This window comes from Canis lupus, chromosome 9, assembly GCF_011100685.1.
Source record: "Canis lupus familiaris isolate Mischka breed German Shepherd chromosome 9, alternate assembly UU_Cfam_GSD_1.0, whole genome shotgun sequence".
Taxonomy (NCBI): Eukaryota; Metazoa; Chordata; class Mammalia; order Carnivora; family Canidae; genus Canis; species Canis lupus.
The window spans coordinates 55,663,804-55,681,475 of record NC_049230.1 but is presented as its reverse complement, the minus strand read 5'-3'; the positions used below and the strand labels follow the sequence as shown (position 1 = coordinate 55,681,475).

The window sequence follows — 17,672 nt, the reverse complement described above, 5'->3', positions numbered from 1 at the left end:
TCAGCACATAGTAGGCACTCATAGCAGCTAAGCCCCGTTTGCAGATGATCCCGGTGTGCCCACTGTGTGCCAGACCCCCAGTCAGGGCCATGACAGGAGCCAGGAGGATCTCGGATCACATCCTGGCACACTTGCTCTGTGACCTAACCTCTCTGGGCTAAGGGCTCTCCGCCTACATGTAATATGGGACTAACATATGATAGTTCCCTCTCAGGGCTGCTGGGAAGATTCCATCAGATGAGGCAGCCCGAGAGCTGATCGCAGTGACTGGCCCCTAAGAGTAAGAGGCTCATCAGCTGAGAGGGCTCAGGGTGGGCGCCCCAACAGCGGGCCCTGCTGGCAGGTTGTGTGTGAGTTTGGGGCTAGGGTGGGAGCTGGCTGCCTTGCCCCCTGCAGGGCTTCGGGACACCGAGTGGTTGGGCCGGACGCAGGTGCTGCGGCGCGGGCCCCTCACCTGGTACTTGGATGGTGCGCACACCGCCAGCAGCGTGCAGGCCTGCGTGCGCTGGTTCCGCCAGGCGCTGCTCCGCGGCCGGGTGCCGAGGCGGTGAGCTCCGGGGCGCGAGGGGGGGGGGGGGGGGTGTCCGCAGGGAGGGGGGGGAAGTTTCTGGAGGAAGGAGGGGGCCGGCCGCAGCGGTACCACACTCTGACCGCCCTACGCCCCCAACCCCGCCCGTCTCCCAGCGGCCCTGAGGTACGCGTCTTGCTTTTCAACTCCACGGGGGACCGGGATCCCGTGGCCCTGCTCAAGCTGCTGCAGGTGAGGGGCCAGCTGGAGGGTGGGCGGGAGGCTGACCGGCCCGGGTCCGGCCGCGGGCCCGCAGGGTATAGGGGAGGTGGATGGGCTGCCCGCCCTATGGCTGGGCTTAACAGCATCACCGCGGTTCAGCTGGGTGGGGGCATCTCCAGAGGTGGGGATGTGGGGGGAGGCTGGGGGCTGCCGGGTGCAAGTCAGGGTGGTGGGCCATCCTCTGGGGGCTCTGACACCAGTCTTTCCTCTTGGCCTTCTAGCCCTGTCAGTTTGACTATGCTGTTTTCTGCCCCAACCTGACAGAGGTGTCGTCTGCTGGCAATGCAGGTAAGAGGTGACAGGTGTGGCCCCTGGGTAGGAGCAGGGGGTTGGAGGGTCCCTAAGTGGATTGCTCTGCTGGTGACAGTGGGGGTTTCTGAACTGGTCTGGGGTAGGAGCTAGACTTGTTTTATTGTATAGATATACAGTGTTTGGTACGTTTTGGGTATTGTGACCACGGTACCAAAACATAATTACTGGGGGAAACCGGTTACAGGCTGCAACCCACTGCTGGTTTCAAAATCAATTTAAAAATCAAATGCTAGGGATCCCTGGGTTGGCGCAGTGGTTTAGCGCCTGCCTTTGGCCCAGGGCGGGATCCTGGAGACCCGGGATCAAATCCCACGTCCGGCTCCCTGCATGGAGCCTGCTTCTCCCTCTGCCTGTGTCTCTGCCTCTCTCTCTCTCTGTGTGTGTGACTATCATGAATAAATAAATAAAATCTTTAAAAAAATAAAAATAAAAATCAAATGCTAGTGTAAACCAACTTTTTTTTTTAACTAGCATTTTTATAAAATTTTTATTTATTTATGATAGAGAGAGAGAGAGAGGGGGGGCAGAGACACAGGCAGAGGGAGAAGCAGGCTCCATGCACCGGGAGCCCGATGTGGGATTCGATCCCGGGTCTCCAGGATCGCACTCTGGGCCAAAGGCAGGCGCCAAACCGCTGCGCCACCCAGGGATCCCCTAAACTAGCATTTTTTAAACGACTCTGACATCGGGAAAATGAGGAAGCCCTCTGGCTGTCTCTGTGTACCTTGCATGAAGGGTAGTTTTATAAAAAATCTGTCCCAGACATCTGTATACACCCGTATGAGTACTGAGTTGCCATCGTAAAGTGTGTTTTACTCTGGGTCATGTTCAAAACAATTTGAAATACTGTAAAAAAAAAAAAAAAAAAAAATACAGATCCTGGGACGCCTGGGTGGCTCAGTGGTTGAGCATCTGCCTTCAGCTCAGGGCATGATGCTGGGATCTGGGATTGAGTACCACATTGGGCTCCTTGCAGGAAGCTTGCTTCTCCCTCTGCCTGTGTCTCTGCCTCTCTTTCTCTCTCTGTGTCTCTCACAAATAAATAAAAAAAATCTTAAAAAAAAAAAAAACAAAAAAAAACAGATCCTCAGGTTCCACATCAGACTGCTGGGGAGAGTCTAGGAATCTGCATTTCTACTTACGCCCACCCAGGTGCTGGACCCTGCTTTACCTTTGGAGGCAGTGAGGCTAGGGTGGGGAGCTGTGCTCAGTGGGCAAAAGCCCCAGCTCTGAAGCTAAACCACCTGGCCTTGCTTCCCCCCAGCTCCAGGATCAGGGGCAGGTCACCATCTGCATCTTTGTTTCCTCCCAGCACTGCCCACTGTGAGGCCCAATGATGTGATGGTATGTGTAAAGGAAGGGCCTGGCTTTAGGCAGGTGCTCAGCATGCCTCCTGTGCCCCCCACCCCTGTTCCTCTTGCTCATGTGCCCATCCTTGTACCCGGCAGACCAGCAGAACTTCATGGTGACCCTGGATCAGGTGTTGCTCCGCTGCCTTGCACACCAACAGCACTGGAGCCACCTGAATGAGGAGCACGCCAGCCCCAACCTCTGGAGCCCCACCAGCCTGGAGCCTGGTGAGCCCACCTCCTTGCTGCTGGCTTCCCACCAACCCCACACCCATAGCACCAGCTCCCTCGTCTTCAGCTGCATCTCCCACGCCCTGCAGTGGATCAGCCAAGGCCGGGACCCTGTCTTTCAGCCACCCAGTCCCCCACAGGGCCTCCTTGCCCACCCTGTGGCAGGCAGTGGGGCCAGCCTGCTCCGCGACGCTGTAGCCATCCATGTACTGGTCACAGGCAGCCTGCATCTAGTGGGCGGTGTCCTCAAGCTGCTGGAGCCTGCCCTGTCCCAGTAGCCTGGGCAGTGGGATTGGAAGTGGGGGTCTCCCATACCTGCCTTGCATCTCTCCATGAACTCCTGTTAGGTGCCTTTTGTTGTCTGCTTTTCTATTCTGTCTAGACTGGCCCAGGGGCCCGGGTTCTGGGCAGCAAGATTGAGGGCTGGAGAGGGGAGGCCAAGATGGGACCACCTCTGTCTCTGAGCCTAGGGTGCTTTTGGCCTCTCCTTCCTCCTGGCTGAGACAGCCAGAGGGCTTCCTCTTCCTCGTTCTCCCGCTGTCGGAGTCCACCTGACTATGCAGCCCACCTCCCTTCCCAACCTGCCTGCCTCCTGGCTTGGGCCCAGCTCACAATGTGAGCGACCTGGCCAGCCTAGGGTTCTGCTGGGTGCTGGGTGGTAGATTACCTCCTAGTGGCCCACAAGAGATGGCGGATGGTTGGAACCAATTAAAGCCTTTAACGAAAAAAAAAAAAAGTTTGATCGACTCTTGATCCCTAGCGCCCTTAGCACACGGTAGGGTGAGGGCTGCAGCTGGCACAGGAACTGGACTCGGTGGGAGCCCCTCCTCCCAAGTCTCAGGAGGCCTGTCTGAAATGAGAACCGTGGACTAATGTCTGTTGGCCTCAGGCCAGGCATTGCTTTGTAGACCTCCCCACAGAGACCTTGTTCCAACTGAGGCAACTGGCTGGTTTCAAGAAGCCATGGAACCTGCCCACAGTCACACAGCCAATTATGCAGCAGCTTCAGGATTTGAACCCAGAGCTGTCACCTCCCCACCCATTTTAGGCTTCCCATTCTTTCTTCTGGCCCAGCCCAGCACTGATTTCATGGTCTGATTTATTGGTGGTGAGTATATAGGGGTGGGTCCAGGCCAGACAGGCCACTTCCCAGCTGATGCCTGCCTTGGGGTCTCCATGTGACAGTTGTAGAGAGGAGCTAGGCTCTCCTGTTCTCAGGCTGGGCACCCCTAGGCTTCTGTTTCCCTTGCCAAAGTCGTGCCAGTCCGGGTGTGAAGGGAGCAGGTCCAGGGGGCTCTGGGCTAGCCTTCTTCTGTTTCCTTGGAGGAGGCCTGGGTGGGCTGGGTGAGTCTGTTTTGAATTCTCCCCTCCCACCCAGCCCAGGTCACCAAGTGCTGGATCCAGGTTAAAATGACAAGAACTTGGTTTCTACAATAGTGTGGACTTATAGGGCAGTGGTCTCTCTCTCCGTGGTCCTGGGCAGTCATATTCCAGGCCCACTGGGTTTGCAGGTTCTAGGGGGTGGGGTGGGGGGACCCCAAGGTGTTCCAAGCTGGTGCCCCCGCTGGCAGCAGGCCTCTGAGAGGGAGGCAGGAGGGGTGGGCGCAGAGGGCATGGTCCATCCTTGGTCGAGTGGAGGGGTTGGGGTCCCGGGATAAGTTCATGGCCAGTGGTTCCCAGCTGGTGGCTGCTCAGTCTCTCCTGCTGGGCGAGGGCTGGCTGGGGGGCCCCCAGGTCTCCGGGCCGGGTGCTACGCCATGCTGCTGGTGGAGCAGGGGGTGCTCTGGGTGCTCCCGATGCTGTGGTTGGTGCTACTGCTCTCTGAGGAGGCCGGGGCAGCCACCGCCACCACGGGCTCCCGCTTGCCAGGGGGACCTGGGGGCAGGGGCGGAGGTCAGGGCCCCGGCCAGGGCTCCCCACTCCCCCAGAGGCTCCCCCTGGCTCCCCCAGGTGATGGTGGCAGAGGGGTCCTGAGCACTCATTGTGGGGGCCTGGGATACTCACGCGTGTGCGAGTAGATGTACCAGAGTGCAGCAGTGAGCAGGGCCCCAATGAGGAAGGCGCCAAAGGTGATACCCAGCACAGCGGGCAGGACGAGGCCTTTGTCTAAGCATGCAACGGAAGGATGGCTGTGGTCAGTGCTGTGGCTCCTCCCTAGCACCCTACTGTGTGGTACTGGCCAGGAGCACAGGTTTGGGCATCAATCCCAGCTCAGCCACTGACTCTGACTTCTCTGGACCTCAGTCTCTTCTCATCAGGCAAATGGACTCATCACACCCAGGCCTGGCACTAAGCCATGGCTGTTCTGACCATATACCTAGAAAGCCCTATCAGGCTTTTGGGCCATGCGTCTGCCTTCCAAGGTTGATGGAGCTGCATCTTTAGGGAAAATGGATGGTGTAATCTGAGCCAAGTGAGGGGGCCTGGGAGTGCAGAGCATGCCCCACCCCACTGTGTGACCTTAGGTCAATCCCTGCCCTTCTCTGAGCCCTATACTATGGTAAGAATGGCCAGAGTACTTCTGAGGGCTCTTCAGATCTGCTTGCTCTTGGGTTTTCCCAAGCCTTGTTCTGTCCACACTCCTGACTCCCGGGTGACTATGGGCCTCCCCTTGGATACTGAGTTTCCATCTATGCTGTGGGGTAATTAGCCGTGCTCTCTTGGTCATGGGCTGGGGTTGGGAGCTCCATTCTGACCCAAGTAGGGTGGCTAGGAAGCAGGTACCCCTCAGCCTCTGCCCCCAATGTCAGTGACCTTTTCTGCTTTGTGAGGGGCCCAGGCCCAGAGGGAATAAACGAGGAGGCTGGAGAGTGCTGGACTGAGGGGCCCCCTCCACACTGGGGGCCTTAAGAAGGTGAGGCCAGCCCTGCCGCAACATGCCTTCTGCCTCATTTGATTTCAGGATGCCCCTTCCCCCCACCAAGCAAGGTCAGCTGGCAACTATGGGGATTAGAGAAAACTAAATGCCTGGGATCTGGTCCATGGGGTAGTCAAGTGCAAAGGCTCTCTATCTAGCAGATACAGCACAGATCCTATGCTAGGCTGCAAGGGGACCCTTCTGCCCCTCCTTCCAGAGTTGCTCTCTTTGGGGTCCTTCCTGCATGTGTCTATGCTGCACCCCTCTGGGCTATCCATCAGGTCCCATGTTGGCCTCAGCCAGTGGAACCCTAGAGAGACTCACCAGGCAGGCCAGGGCTGACGATGTTCAGACGCATGGAGATAGTTCTGTGGGTTTCCTGGGGGAGGAAAAGAGAGGTGGATAGCATAGCCTGCAGGAGGCAGCTTCGGGGCTTATTCCCTGGCTCAGTGACCCTGGTCCTGTCACCAGCCACCCTGGGGCCGTGGCTTTGGGTCCCATCCTACCATTTTCTAGCTAAGAGCCTGTGGGCAGGTCCTGGGAGATCTGTGCTCAGAGAAGGGTATTGGGTGGACAACCTTTGGCTGCTACTAGGATGTTCCCTGGGAGGTGCCCGAATCCCACGAGGATTGCGGAGGCACTCTGCACTGCATCTGTGACCTTTGTGAACACCTGGGAGAGATGAGCCAGGTTAGCCAGAGGCCCGTGCTCATGGAGGGTAGTGGGGGAGAGGCCAACTCAGAAATGGCCACAAACGCTTTCCTAGCTTCATACAATCAGAGAAGTTTCCAATCCTGAAGACCCTTCTGTATGCCAGGACCTGAGGATAGGTGTGTCTAGGGCTGTGTGCCTGAGGATGGGAATCTCCACTGGATGGTGAAGAAGAAAATCAGAACTTGGTGTCCTTTATCTTAACCGTCTTCACTGAGATTTCCTGTTTAATGCAGTGACATTGGTGACTACTATGTGGAAAGATGGGGGAGTGTGTGGATTCCTTGGTGGATGGATCAATGGATGAGTGGGTGGGATGGTAAGAGCCTGACTGGCTGACTGAGATGGTTGGAAGGACTATGGATGAGTGAATGACTTGGTGGGATGGTGAGAAGTATCAAGTAATGAATGGATGACTGGTTGGGAAAGTGGGATGATGGGTAGATGGCTGGGTAGGATGGTGGAAAGATGGATGGATGGATGGATGGATAGTGAGAGGATAGGTGGTGGGGGATGAGTGGAAGGATAGACGGAAGAATGGATAGAAAAGGAAGAAAAGGAAGGGGGGATGGAAGGAAAGAAGTATGGTGGAAGGCTGAAGGAAGGATGGAAGAATGCATGGATGGAAGATGGATAGATGAAAGGAAGGATGGATGGATGGATGCAAAGGATGAATGGATGGTGGAAGGATGAGTGGGTGGAAGGATGGATAGATGGAAGATGGAAAGTGGATGGGTGGAAGACACAAATGAAAAGATGAGTAGATGGCAGACAAATTGATGGATGGTAGATGAATGGATGGATGGAAGGAAGGGTAGGTGGATGATGGATAAGTGGTTGGGAAGAAAGATGGATAGTAGAAGGATGGATGGAAGAAAGAAAAGGAAGAATGAATAGATGAATGGATTGAAGAAAAAGGAATGAAGGATAGATGGGAGGATTGATGGAAGCACGAAGGAAGGATGGATGGACACAGCTGCAAATCCTACTAATGTCCCATACTCAGCAAAGCCATCAGAAGACTGTAGGGTGGCAGAAGGAGTAGCCGTGATAGGCAGAAGTCCTACACCAATCTGTGGTTCTTCTGCCCCTTGCCAGCTGGCCCCACATCATGGGCTGTTCTACCCCTTCCTGGAAACTCTAGACATGAAGCCACCCTTGAAGCTGGGGCCCCACTCACCGGTGACAGACTCCTCGAACGCAGGGCTACGGTGCAGGTAAGGGTGCCAGTTGTGGGTGTGGGCACCATGTAGCCACGGAGGAGGAAGCTGAAGCGCACATCACCACCAGGGCCTGGGGACAGTAGGCTTACACAGCTGCCCTTAGCTGTCTGGCTCTGGATGAGTTCCACGGTGTCTCCCTCAGGCCCCAAATCCAGTTGGCAGCTGTCTAGCTGCAGCGTGAGCTCTGGGATCGATGGGGTCATGCTCACCTGTGTGGGTAGGTAAGAGTGACGAGGCATGGTCAGTTACTCAATGCTCCCCTCATGGAAGAAGCTAGATTCATTCAGGAGCTCCATCCTAGCAGTGGAAGGACAGTCCCCGGTCTGCTTAGAGCAGATGAGGAGGAGGGGACATTCCACCCAGTGTCTGACTGCTGTGTCTCCCCGCCGCCCTGCACCCTGCTGGGGAGTTAACTGCACACCTTCTCTGTACTGATGGTGGAAAGAAAGGCTCTGAGAACCCCAGGGGCGGGCAGGCCTGAGCGGGCAAGTCCAGTACCTGCACAAAGCCCTGCTGCCCCAGCTCGATGGTGTTGGAGGCCTGGAGGAAGTGTGGGCTGAGGTACAGGCCCAGCTGGAAGGAGAGGCTCTCCATGTTGATGCAGTGAACCTTCTTCTGTGGGAGATAGGAGGGGGCTTGGTCAGTCTGGGAGGCTCCAGGTAGGAATACTAAGGGGTGGGGGTAGGAATACGAGCCACAGTCCTGACTTGCTGCTTGGCCAACCCTCGTTATCACCTTTTTAAAAAAGACAAAGCTAACGTTTATCAAGAACTTGCTCTGGGCCAGGCCTGGGTGAATGTTCTTCTATGTGTCATGTGAGGGACTGCTCATAAGCACCCCCACGAGGGAGATCTCTTATGCCCCTGTTTACAGATGTGACCTTCGGTCCAGGAAGCTTAACAGATTTGCACAAGACCACACAGCCAGTATATACTACAACTTTCTGACTTGAGAGGCTGAGGACAGAACCCTAAACAGTACTGCTTCCATTGTACAGAAGGGGAGACTGAGGCATACTGAAGGTAATAACATGGCTTATAGCATCAGGGCCTGAGTTTCCTGAGTCCTGCTCCCCTCTCAGGCCAGGAAAGGGCGCCAGGACCCTGAACCAGAAGGGTTAGCATGGTAACCATCCATCTCACCCACTGCAGTGAAGAGCTTGGGAAGAGGTTGACGACCACCTGCAGGAAAAGAGCCAAGGAGCAGGTCAGAGCCAGAAAGTACTCCAGAGGGCATCCCACCCAACATTTATGGATGGGGAGACTGAGGCAACCAAGGGCTAAGCTTGTCTTCCCACTGAGCATCATACCCCTCTCTCAAAGGCCCATTGGCCTGGAAGGTCGGAGGCAGCAGCTAAGCTGGCCGATACCTTTCCTGCCCGCCCTCTGTTCTTACCTCATTACTGACCACGTTTTCTGTCACTGCCATGCCACAGCTGGAGTAAGTGCTGCGCAGGACAAACTGGTCGTCTCTGTCCTCAGCCTGGCAGCTGGGGTCTGAGAAGGTCAGGCTCATGATGGTGCACCGCAGTGTCTGGGCCAGGGTTGGAGTGGAAGGGCACCATCAGGAGGCGCGGGGCTCCCTGGGGCCTGCTCCTCACACCCCAGCTCCCAGGACTGATAACTCAGGGCTCCCCAGTCACAGCATTCCTCTCCCCTCCTCCTCTTTTCTGTTAGGTCTTACCAGATCACACCATTTAAGACTTAATACCTGAACTACACTCACTTTTGTACGTAGCCTTGTCCTAAGCAATAATATCTGTGACATCATGAGCTTGATTTGCTACTTATATATATTAGAATAAGTGCAGATGTATTAAAAGTATTCATTTGAGTCCTACATATAATCATTGCCCACAGCCCCAGGGGCATGGAGATCCCACCAGCATAATCCAGTCTCTGAACCCTAGACAATTGGAGATGGCAAATTTTTCTGATAAAGAGCCAGATGGTAAATACGTTAGGTTTTGTGGGCCATGTGGACTCTGTTGTGATTACTCAACTTTGCCATCATAGCCCAAAGCAGGTATGGAACGTATGCAAATGAATGGGTGTAGCTGTAAGCTAATAAACTTTATTTACAAAAAACGGGCAGAGGGCCAGGGTTTGCTATCTCCTGTCTTAGAAGAATCAATCTTAGAATTTTTCCCTCACGCTCTTAGGGTCAGAGACTCAGAGTCTTTGCATTGAGTGAGCTGTTGGAGAGCCCACTTGAATCCAGCTAACTCCACATGGACTTTACAGATTTGAGTGTCATTCTAAAGATTGCTGAGATCATAGATGATTTGTCAACCTCTGGCCAAGATTTCCTGCCTCAGGTTAGAAGAAATCACACAGGGGAAGATGGGCAGTTAGGATGGTCCAATGTTTTAAAATGTCCCAAGACAAAAAAAAAAAAAAAAAAAAAAAAGAAAAAAACAAAAACAAAACAAAAAAAAAAATAAAATGTCCCAAAACACAAAAATCACTGTAGCCAAAATTTTGAACTATAACAAACATTATTTCAAATTAGAATGGTGGACAGAGGGCCCTCAAGTTTTTTCTTTACGTAAAATGCTCATAAAAATCAAGAAAAATGGGGGATCCCTGGGTGGCGCAGCGGTTTAGCGCCTGCCTTTGGCCCAGGGCGCGATCCTGGAGACCCGGGATCGAATCCCACGTCGGGCTCCCGGTGCATGGAGCCTGCTTCTCCCTCTGCCTATGCCTCTGCCTCTCTCTCTATCTCTGTGTGACTATCATAAATAAGTAAAAATTTTAAAAAAATCAAGAAAAATGCTGAACTACATTGTTAAAGAGCCTTAGGTTATAAGTCACATGGAGTCATGACCACACTCACTACAAATCAAAGAATTAGAAATTAAAGCAAGAATGGAACATCATGTCCCACCTCTCACATTGCCAAAGGTTTTGATAGCTTTAAAAATTATATTTTTGGGGGCAGCCTGGGTGGCTTAGCGGTTTAGCGCCTGCCTTCAGCCCAGGGCGTAATCCTGGAGACCCGGGATCGAGTCCCACGTCGGGCTCCCTGCATGGAGCCTGCTTCTCCCTCTGCCTGTGTCTCTGCCTCTCTCTCTCTCTCTCTGTCATGAATAAATAAGTAAATAAAATAAAATCTTAATAAATAAAAATTATATATTTTAATTTTTTAAGTAAGCTCTGTGCCCAAGCCAAAGTGGGGCTCGAACTCACAGCCCTGAGATCAAGAGTCACTATACCAACTAAGCCAGCCAGGTGCCCGGCAAAGACTTCTTTTAAACAAAAATAACAGTCTGGAGAGAGTCAAGTTCTCTCTCCTAAATTGGTAGTGAAAAATAGGAATCATCTTTTATAAAAGTGAGTTGGCAACATATATCAAAGCTTACAGAATATTCATGCATTTTGACCCAGAAATCTCACTAATGTGGAAATCCAGCCTAAGAAAACAATCTATTATATAAAGAATGCATGGTGATATTTTCTGTGTATGTATAATGTTGCACAATTGGAAGCAACCTAAATGTCTAACAAGGGAGGAGTTAATTATGGCATGCCAATATGATGGAATAATTTGTGCTTATTAAAGCGACATTAAGTATATGTCAAAGTTCTAAAAATACATTAAGTGAATATAGCAGGAGACAGACAAGTGCATTGGATATGACACCATATAAGAAGTACACCAAAAAAAAAAAAAAAAAGAAGTACACCAAGAGGGGATCCCTGGGTGGCTCAGCCGATTAGCACCTGGGTAGCTCAGCGGTTTAGCGCTGCCTTCGGCCCAGGTCATGATCCTGGAGTCCCGGGATCGAGTCCCACATCGGGCTCCCTGCATGGAGCCTGCTTCTCCCTCTGCCTGTGTCTCTGCCTCTCTCTCTCTGTGTGTCTCTCATGAATAAATGAATAAGATCTTAAAAAAAAAAGAAAGAAAGAAAGAAAGAAAGAAATACACCAAGAACACATTCCAGAAAGAAACACTAAAATATTGGTAGCCATTGTCTTTGGGCAGGAAGATTGAAATTTTTTCTCCCTAATTTTTCACGTTAAAAAAAAATCTGGGGGCGCCTGGGTGGCTCAGTGGTTGAGCATCTGCTTTCAGCTCAGATCATCCCGGGATCGAGTCCCACATCGGGCTCCCTACATGGAGCCTGCTTCTCCCTCTGCCTGTGTCTCTGCCTCTCTCTCTGTGTCTCTCATGAATAAATAAATAAAATCTTAAAAAAAAAAAATCTGGTGTTATTGTAAGTATCCTCGTTCTTTAGTCAGATGGGTATTGTATCATACAGATATTAAGTAACCCCCCAGCTCAGCCTCCATTTAGGATTCATTAATGATGACTAGTATCTGTTTATCGAACAATTACTGTACACGACATGTGGCTCCACGTGTCAGACCTCTTTTTGGCAGGTACCATCATCAAGCCCATTTCACAAGTGGAAGAGCTGAGGCTTGCAGAGGGATGTGATTTGCCTCCCTGCCAGGGTCAGGACCCCAAGACTCTTGGCCTAAGGGAAGGACCAGCTACCCACATACCCTGGGGCTGGAGGGGCAGGGGTTCCCTTACCGAGATGAGGTCTTTCTTGAGCACCACAGTCATGACGTCTTCAGAGCACTTGGGCTGGATCAGGGACAGGAGCAGCTCTTGGTTGCAGCTCTCCGTGGGAGGAGGGGTGGTCTGGACAGGTGGGGGAGAGGTCTGCAGCCCACCACCACCTGCAGAGCACAGAGGACGGCCGGCAAGTCACTGAGCACTCCCCATGCACCAGGCACGAAGTGACTAGCTACTGTCACTGTCCTCAGTTGTGGATGGAAAGGATGGGCTCCCACGGGCTGACACAAGTGCCCTGTTCCTATGGCAGCACGTGGTGCTTCACTGCACTGTGGCTACTGACCCCAGTAGAGGGCAAGGGAAGGGAAGAGGGAGCTCACCGCAGCTGTGGGCCTGCAGCGAGACGACACTGGCCAGGGGGAGCTCCACGAAGGATGCTACCATGCTGGCGTTGAGTCTCCGGGCCTCCCCCAGCAGGCCTTGGGGTGTATCTGGGAGCACAAAGCCACGGATGTTCTTCTCTGGAAAGATCTTGAAGGAGTATTCACCAGTGGTCTAATGATAGGGCAGGGAGCCACAGACACAGTCAGGGGGGCACGCAGCCTGGCAGGGTTATGCCAGGCGTCAGTGCCACTCTCTCCTTTGCTCCTACTGTTTCCTCCCCTGAGGACCCCCTCCCCTCCTCTACTGGCTCCTGTTGGTCCTTCAAATCAGCCTGAGGTTCTCTTCTCCAGGAACCTTCCCTGACCCTGTGGGCTGGGGTAGGGGCCTCCCTAGGGGATGATGGAAGGCCTTGTGGAGGGGGTGGCACCCGGGTGAAGGTCTAAAGAAGGAATAGCTAGTGCACCGGGGAAGAGGCTCAGGGCTGGGGTGCTTGCTGATGCAGGGAGTTGGGGTTTTCTCTTTCTCCGAGAGCCTTGGCGAGGCCTGCGCAGGGCTGTCCGGGTCGCGGAGCAAGACTCACCCAGATCTGCATGTTGTGGTTGGCGTCGATGAGCCAGGACACATGGGATGGACCTTGCAGGATAAGCACAGCTTCGGGATCGCCGGAAGCACAGCGCAGCTCCACCTTCACGGTCACTGTCCGGGGCCTGCGGTGGGGGCAGACCTGGCTCAGCGCAGGACGGGAATGCGGGGTGGGGCCTGATGGAGCCGGGTCTGGAGGGGACTAGGCCTGGGGTCGGGTGGGCAGCAGGTGTAGGCCGGTAGGAGGGGCGTGGGAGTGGGTGGGGTGGAGCCCAGAGGGGGAGGGGCCAGAGCTAAGGTAGAGGCCGCTCCTCTCTCACCTAGCCGGGGTGGGGCTTGATGTGGGCGGGCCCGGGGGCGGGCACCCTTACCCGGCCTCCGGGCCTGGTAGGACCCTCACGATGTGCGCTTCCTTGTGGCCAGGCACGCCTTCCAAACGGCAGCCCCGGACAGAGGCCCGGGTGAGCGGGCTCCACTCAAGTGTGTGGCCCATGTCCACGAGGGGTTCCAGATTGCAGAAGGACGGTGATTTCGGGGCTGTGGGGACAAGCACACTTCAGTTCCCTCCCTGAGCAGCCTGGCGCCAATACAGAGGCCCACCCTCACCCACAGTAAAGGTGGGGTGGGCAGGGTGGAGCAGCAAAGAAGTGGGGTGCCTGGGAGGGCCTGAATGCAAATCTCCTCTCTACCACTACTGCCAAGTGACTGGAGGCAAGACCCCTGCCCTGTTTCCTTATCCATGGACACAGGGTTAATAAAAGCTTTAGTTAGGGGTGCAGCCCTGCAAACACCAGCACATCACCTCACTCTCCTCTTTCTATGGCATTTACCGTGACCTAAAATTAGGGAATTTATTCATCTTTATACTTGTTTACTGTGATCACCTCACCAGTGTTGGCTCCAGGATGGCAGGACCTGGGTCTGACTGCACAGAGTCCCCAAGTGCCTAGCATAGGACTGAGCACATAGTAGGTGCACAATAAATAATATAAAAGTGCTGCTTCCTAGGTCACAAATTATTGTCCCGAGAGCACTGACTTGCTCTATGTGACCTGGGGCAAATCACATCCCATTGTGGATCTTAGTGTCCACATCTGAGGAATGGGCCAGAGGAAGTCACATTTCTTCAGAGCTGAGTCCTGAGTCCAGAAAGGCTGCTGGGGAAGCTGACCTTGGTCCAGACGGAGGAGGATGCTTTGAGGGTCATTCAGCTCAGCGATAGACGCAATGGAGCCCTTGGTATCCGCCCAGGCGAGGAGCTGGCTCTTGGTGGTGAAGGATGGCAGTTCCGTGGTGTTGACTCCTGGGTGCCCTTGGAAGATCAGTTTGGGGTTCTGGGAAGACACATGATGACTCAGAATGCTGTTCCCGGGCCTGAGCCCCCTGTCCCATTCAGAAGGTTGGAAGGTATTTTGGGGAGGCTGAGTGGAGGAGGCAGGGCTGAGAATGCTGAGGCTCATGGATATGAAGTCAGCTCAGAGCCCCCTCATTAGCCCCCCTACCCTGAGCTGATCTGTCCCATTGTCCTTCCATGCCTAAGGTGCTGGATGGATGCACATCCATGTTCATCCACCTGTCCACCTGACCACCCCTCCATAGTCTTACTCATAAAACCCACACTTGTAACACCATTTGGCTAGGGCCTGTGAGGCACAGCATCTGCTGTAAGGCACATCATCCCTGCATGGTGCCAGACACATAGTAGGCACTGACTGAGAAATACACGACTTTGTGCCAGGCCCTGGGCCCAGCATGGGGGATCCTGATATGTCAGCTTTACCCAGGTACCTAGCACACAGCAAGGTGCTCCCTGCACAATGGAAGGGAGAAAGGAAGGAAAGAAGAAACAGATGAATGAATGAATGAATGAATGAATGGGATCATCCCTGCCCTGGGGATTTTACCATCCAGAAACTAGTCGTGCATCAAGTCACTTGAAACAACAGAAGACAGAGGATGTTATTTAATAGAAACAAGGGAGCAAGACAGGTCTCTGGATGGACAGGGATGGGAATCTGGGTGGCTCTAGCACCTCACTGACTCTATTGTCCAGGCCTCAGGAGCGACCCTGGTGGGCCTGAAGAAAGAAACAGGGAAGACGGCAGGGCAGCTCGGGTGGCTCAGCGGTTTAGCGCCGCCTTCAGCCCAGGGCGTGATCCTGGAGACCCGGGATCGAGTCCCACATCGGGCTCCCTGCATGGAGCCTGCTTCTCCCTCTGCCTGTGTCTCTGTCTCTCTCTCCTCTCTGTTTCTCATGACTAAATAAATAAAATCTTTAAAAAAAGAAGAAGAAGAAAAAAAAGAAGCAGGGAAGACTTCCTGGAAGAGGTATTTTGTGAAGCCAAAGGATTCAGAGGAAGCTCTTGGGGCCCCAGACTCAGAGTTCCTTTGCATTCCATCTCCAAAGCCAGGGACATTGCTCTGAAGTAACAGCACCTTAAGGGCTTCAGGCTAGATACTAAGGGGGACTGCCTGGCAGTAGCAGTCAGCAAGATACCATAGAATGGTACACCTCTAGAAAGGACCAGGACTTAAACAAGGGGACATAGTGCTGAGTGCTAGGATGAGGAACTCAGCCCCCACAATGGAGGGGCAAGGGTGTGGTTTGGAGCAGGAAGAGGTTAGGGACCTCTACCCAGTCGGACTCTCAGGTCATCATCTATAAAATTGGGGATTAAAGGCAAGGCATTTGTCAGTTGCCTGGTGCTGAGTTAGACTTCGAGGCCCAAGCTCCAAACAGACTGTGGCCCCTCTGGGGGAGTCCCTGCCCCCTTCAGGTAGCTGGAGTGTGTGTGTGGGGTGCTGGCAGCTCCCACAGTAAGTGCCCCACCCCCATCCCAGAGTATTCTTAGCTCTGGGGAGGAAGGCGTGACCCAGGCCACGGCCAGCAGCTGCTTGACTTTCCTGCCCAGCCGGTGCGTTTCATGTTCCCTACGTCATCCAGTGCCACGCTGGGGCTCAGATCCCCGCCTGCAGGGCCGTGGAAGGGGTAGGAGAGACGGGGGAAGAGAGAAGGGGGAGGAGGAGCCCTGGCAAGCCTTTGCTCTCCACAGGGCCTCCATTTACCCCACTGGGAACAGAGGGAAGAAACACAGGGGGCTGGGCCGGTGTTTGGCCTCCAGGGCTCCCTGGGCCTTCACGTGGCCCTCCCCTCCCCGTCTGTCTCTGCTGTGCCTGCCGCAAGCCTGGATTCCACACCCCATGCCCAGGTTGTCTTGGTCTCTGGGCCTGTCTCCCAGGCAGCCCTGGATCGGGTCTGTGTTCAGTTCCCAGCTCTCCTCCTCCTCCCCCTCTCTGAGTGTGTGTCTGTCCCTCCCACAACAGGCTGGCTCTTGCTAGTTCTTTTTTTCTTTCTGTGTTTCTCTCTCCCTTGTTATCTCTGCTGTCCGCCCCCATCCTGCCCTCTGCTTTCTCTGGCTAGAAACAGCAGCTGCTCCCATCTGGGGACCACTTTCCAGGGCCTTCTACCTCTTCCAGCCCTGACCTTCCCCCTTGCCGTGGGTCCCCACCTGTTGACCTCCTCTCTCTGGTGGATGTGCCTGACACTTAAAACTTGAGTTTTTACAAAATACTTTTTCTCCAATGTAGGCTATGTTGATGAGAACAAATGCGAATTCAACAAAGTGTAAAGAACAAATAAATGTCTCTCCTAATCCCATTTCCCAGCCATAATCACCATTACTCCATTGTTAGGTTTCCTTTTCCTTTGTACTTAAATATTTTCAGACATATCTTGTAACTTTTTCAGAGATAGAGACAAGATTACTTAATGATATGTCACAGATTCCAATTCTGCTACTAGACAGATGGGAAAACTGAGGCTCTGCAAGAGGATTGGAGTTGGCCAGGGTTGTCCATAAACCTGACTCCCACATCTGGGTTTGGGCTTTTCACCCCAGCCCCTGCAGCCTTCTGGGTTCTTAGTCAGGGCCCCATGATATTCACCAGGCAATAGTGTCAGAATGAACAAGAAAAGCAGGACTGCTGGGGCAGGAGAACCTGGCCCATGGAGGCAGACAGCAGGGGCCTTCCTCGGCCAGTACCTCAGCCCACAGTTGGGAGTAACACACTCACGAAGGCCAGGTAGAGTGGGATTCCTGGGGCCTGCAACTGCAGAAGCACATTCTTCTTTGCACTGAGGACCAGGAACACCTCTCGGGGCCGAGTGCCATTTTGCTTGGACTTCTGGATAGTCAGCTCCAGCTCTGACAGCTCCTAGAGTGGAGGCAGGAAAGTGACACACACATACACACACACATACACACAGACCAGTCAGGCTTGCACGGGCTGTGCCACCTGGATCAGTAGTAAAGGCTCACCTGCCATCAGCTTCCCCTCCACTCTTCCTGCCCCACTAGGCTGCCCCTGCCTCCCGGGGCCTAGCACTGTGCCTGGCCATTGGGAGAGACTCAGAAAATATTTGCTGAATATTGCTGAATATGAAGTGATTACTCTCATCAAATCCAAAGAGACTTTTTTTTTTTTTAATGCAATAAGCCTGAACTTTATCCCACAGTAGATCCAAGTTTGCTGTTTCTGTTGAGCATCCGCGTGACTTGGATGGTATCCTGTGCCCTTTCTCTATTCCTAGGCAGCAGTGTTGAGGCATCAGCCTTTCCCTGTTTCCTGTATTGCTGTTTGCCTTCCTATTTTATTTTATTTTATTTTATTTTTTTATTTTTATTTTTTTAAAGATTTTATTTTTTTAT

The 17,672-nt window shown here is 53.4% G+C and overlaps 2 protein-coding genes across 3 annotated transcripts in view; one reads left to right on the top strand and one right to left on the bottom strand.

The window, feature by feature from the left end:
• FPGS (folylpolyglutamate synthase) overlaps positions 1–9,913 on the top strand; it is a 28,820-nt gene extending 18,907 nt beyond the window's left edge. For both annotated transcript variants that reach the window (XM_038549264.1, XM_038549265.1), the window contains 4 exons: positions 397–547; positions 685–760; positions 1,012–1,078; positions 2,551–9,913. In XM_038549264.1, coding sequence (XP_038405192.1) covers positions 397–547; positions 685–760; positions 1,012–1,078; positions 2,551–2,960 — 704 coding nt within the window. In that variant the 3' untranslated portion in view covers positions 2,961–9,913. The remainder of the gene's footprint in view (positions 1–396; positions 548–684; positions 761–1,011; positions 1,079–2,550) is intronic.
• The window catches only part of ENG (endoglin), a 31,360-nt gene continuing 17,450 nt past the window's right edge, over positions 3,763–17,672 (bottom strand). Inside the window, exons 3-15 of the mRNA XM_038549266.1 lie at positions 17,038–17,178; positions 14,135–14,297; positions 13,335–13,500; positions 12,962–13,088; positions 12,378–12,552; positions 12,013–12,161; positions 8,869–9,006; positions 8,616–8,654; positions 7,972–8,088; positions 7,431–7,682; positions 5,864–5,918; positions 4,687–4,788; positions 3,763–4,557 (exon numbers count right to left, since the gene is read on the bottom strand). Of these exons, the coding sequence (XP_038405194.1) occupies positions 4,433–4,557; positions 4,687–4,788; positions 5,864–5,918; positions 7,431–7,682; positions 7,972–8,088; positions 8,616–8,654; positions 8,869–9,006; positions 12,013–12,161; positions 12,378–12,552; positions 12,962–13,088; positions 13,335–13,500; positions 14,135–14,297; positions 17,038–17,178 (1,749 nt within the window). The 3' untranslated portion in view covers positions 3,763–4,432. The remainder of the gene's footprint in view (positions 4,558–4,686; positions 4,789–5,863; positions 5,919–7,430; positions 7,683–7,971; positions 8,089–8,615; positions 8,655–8,868; positions 9,007–12,012; positions 12,162–12,377; positions 12,553–12,961; positions 13,089–13,334; positions 13,501–14,134; positions 14,298–17,037; positions 17,179–17,672) is intronic.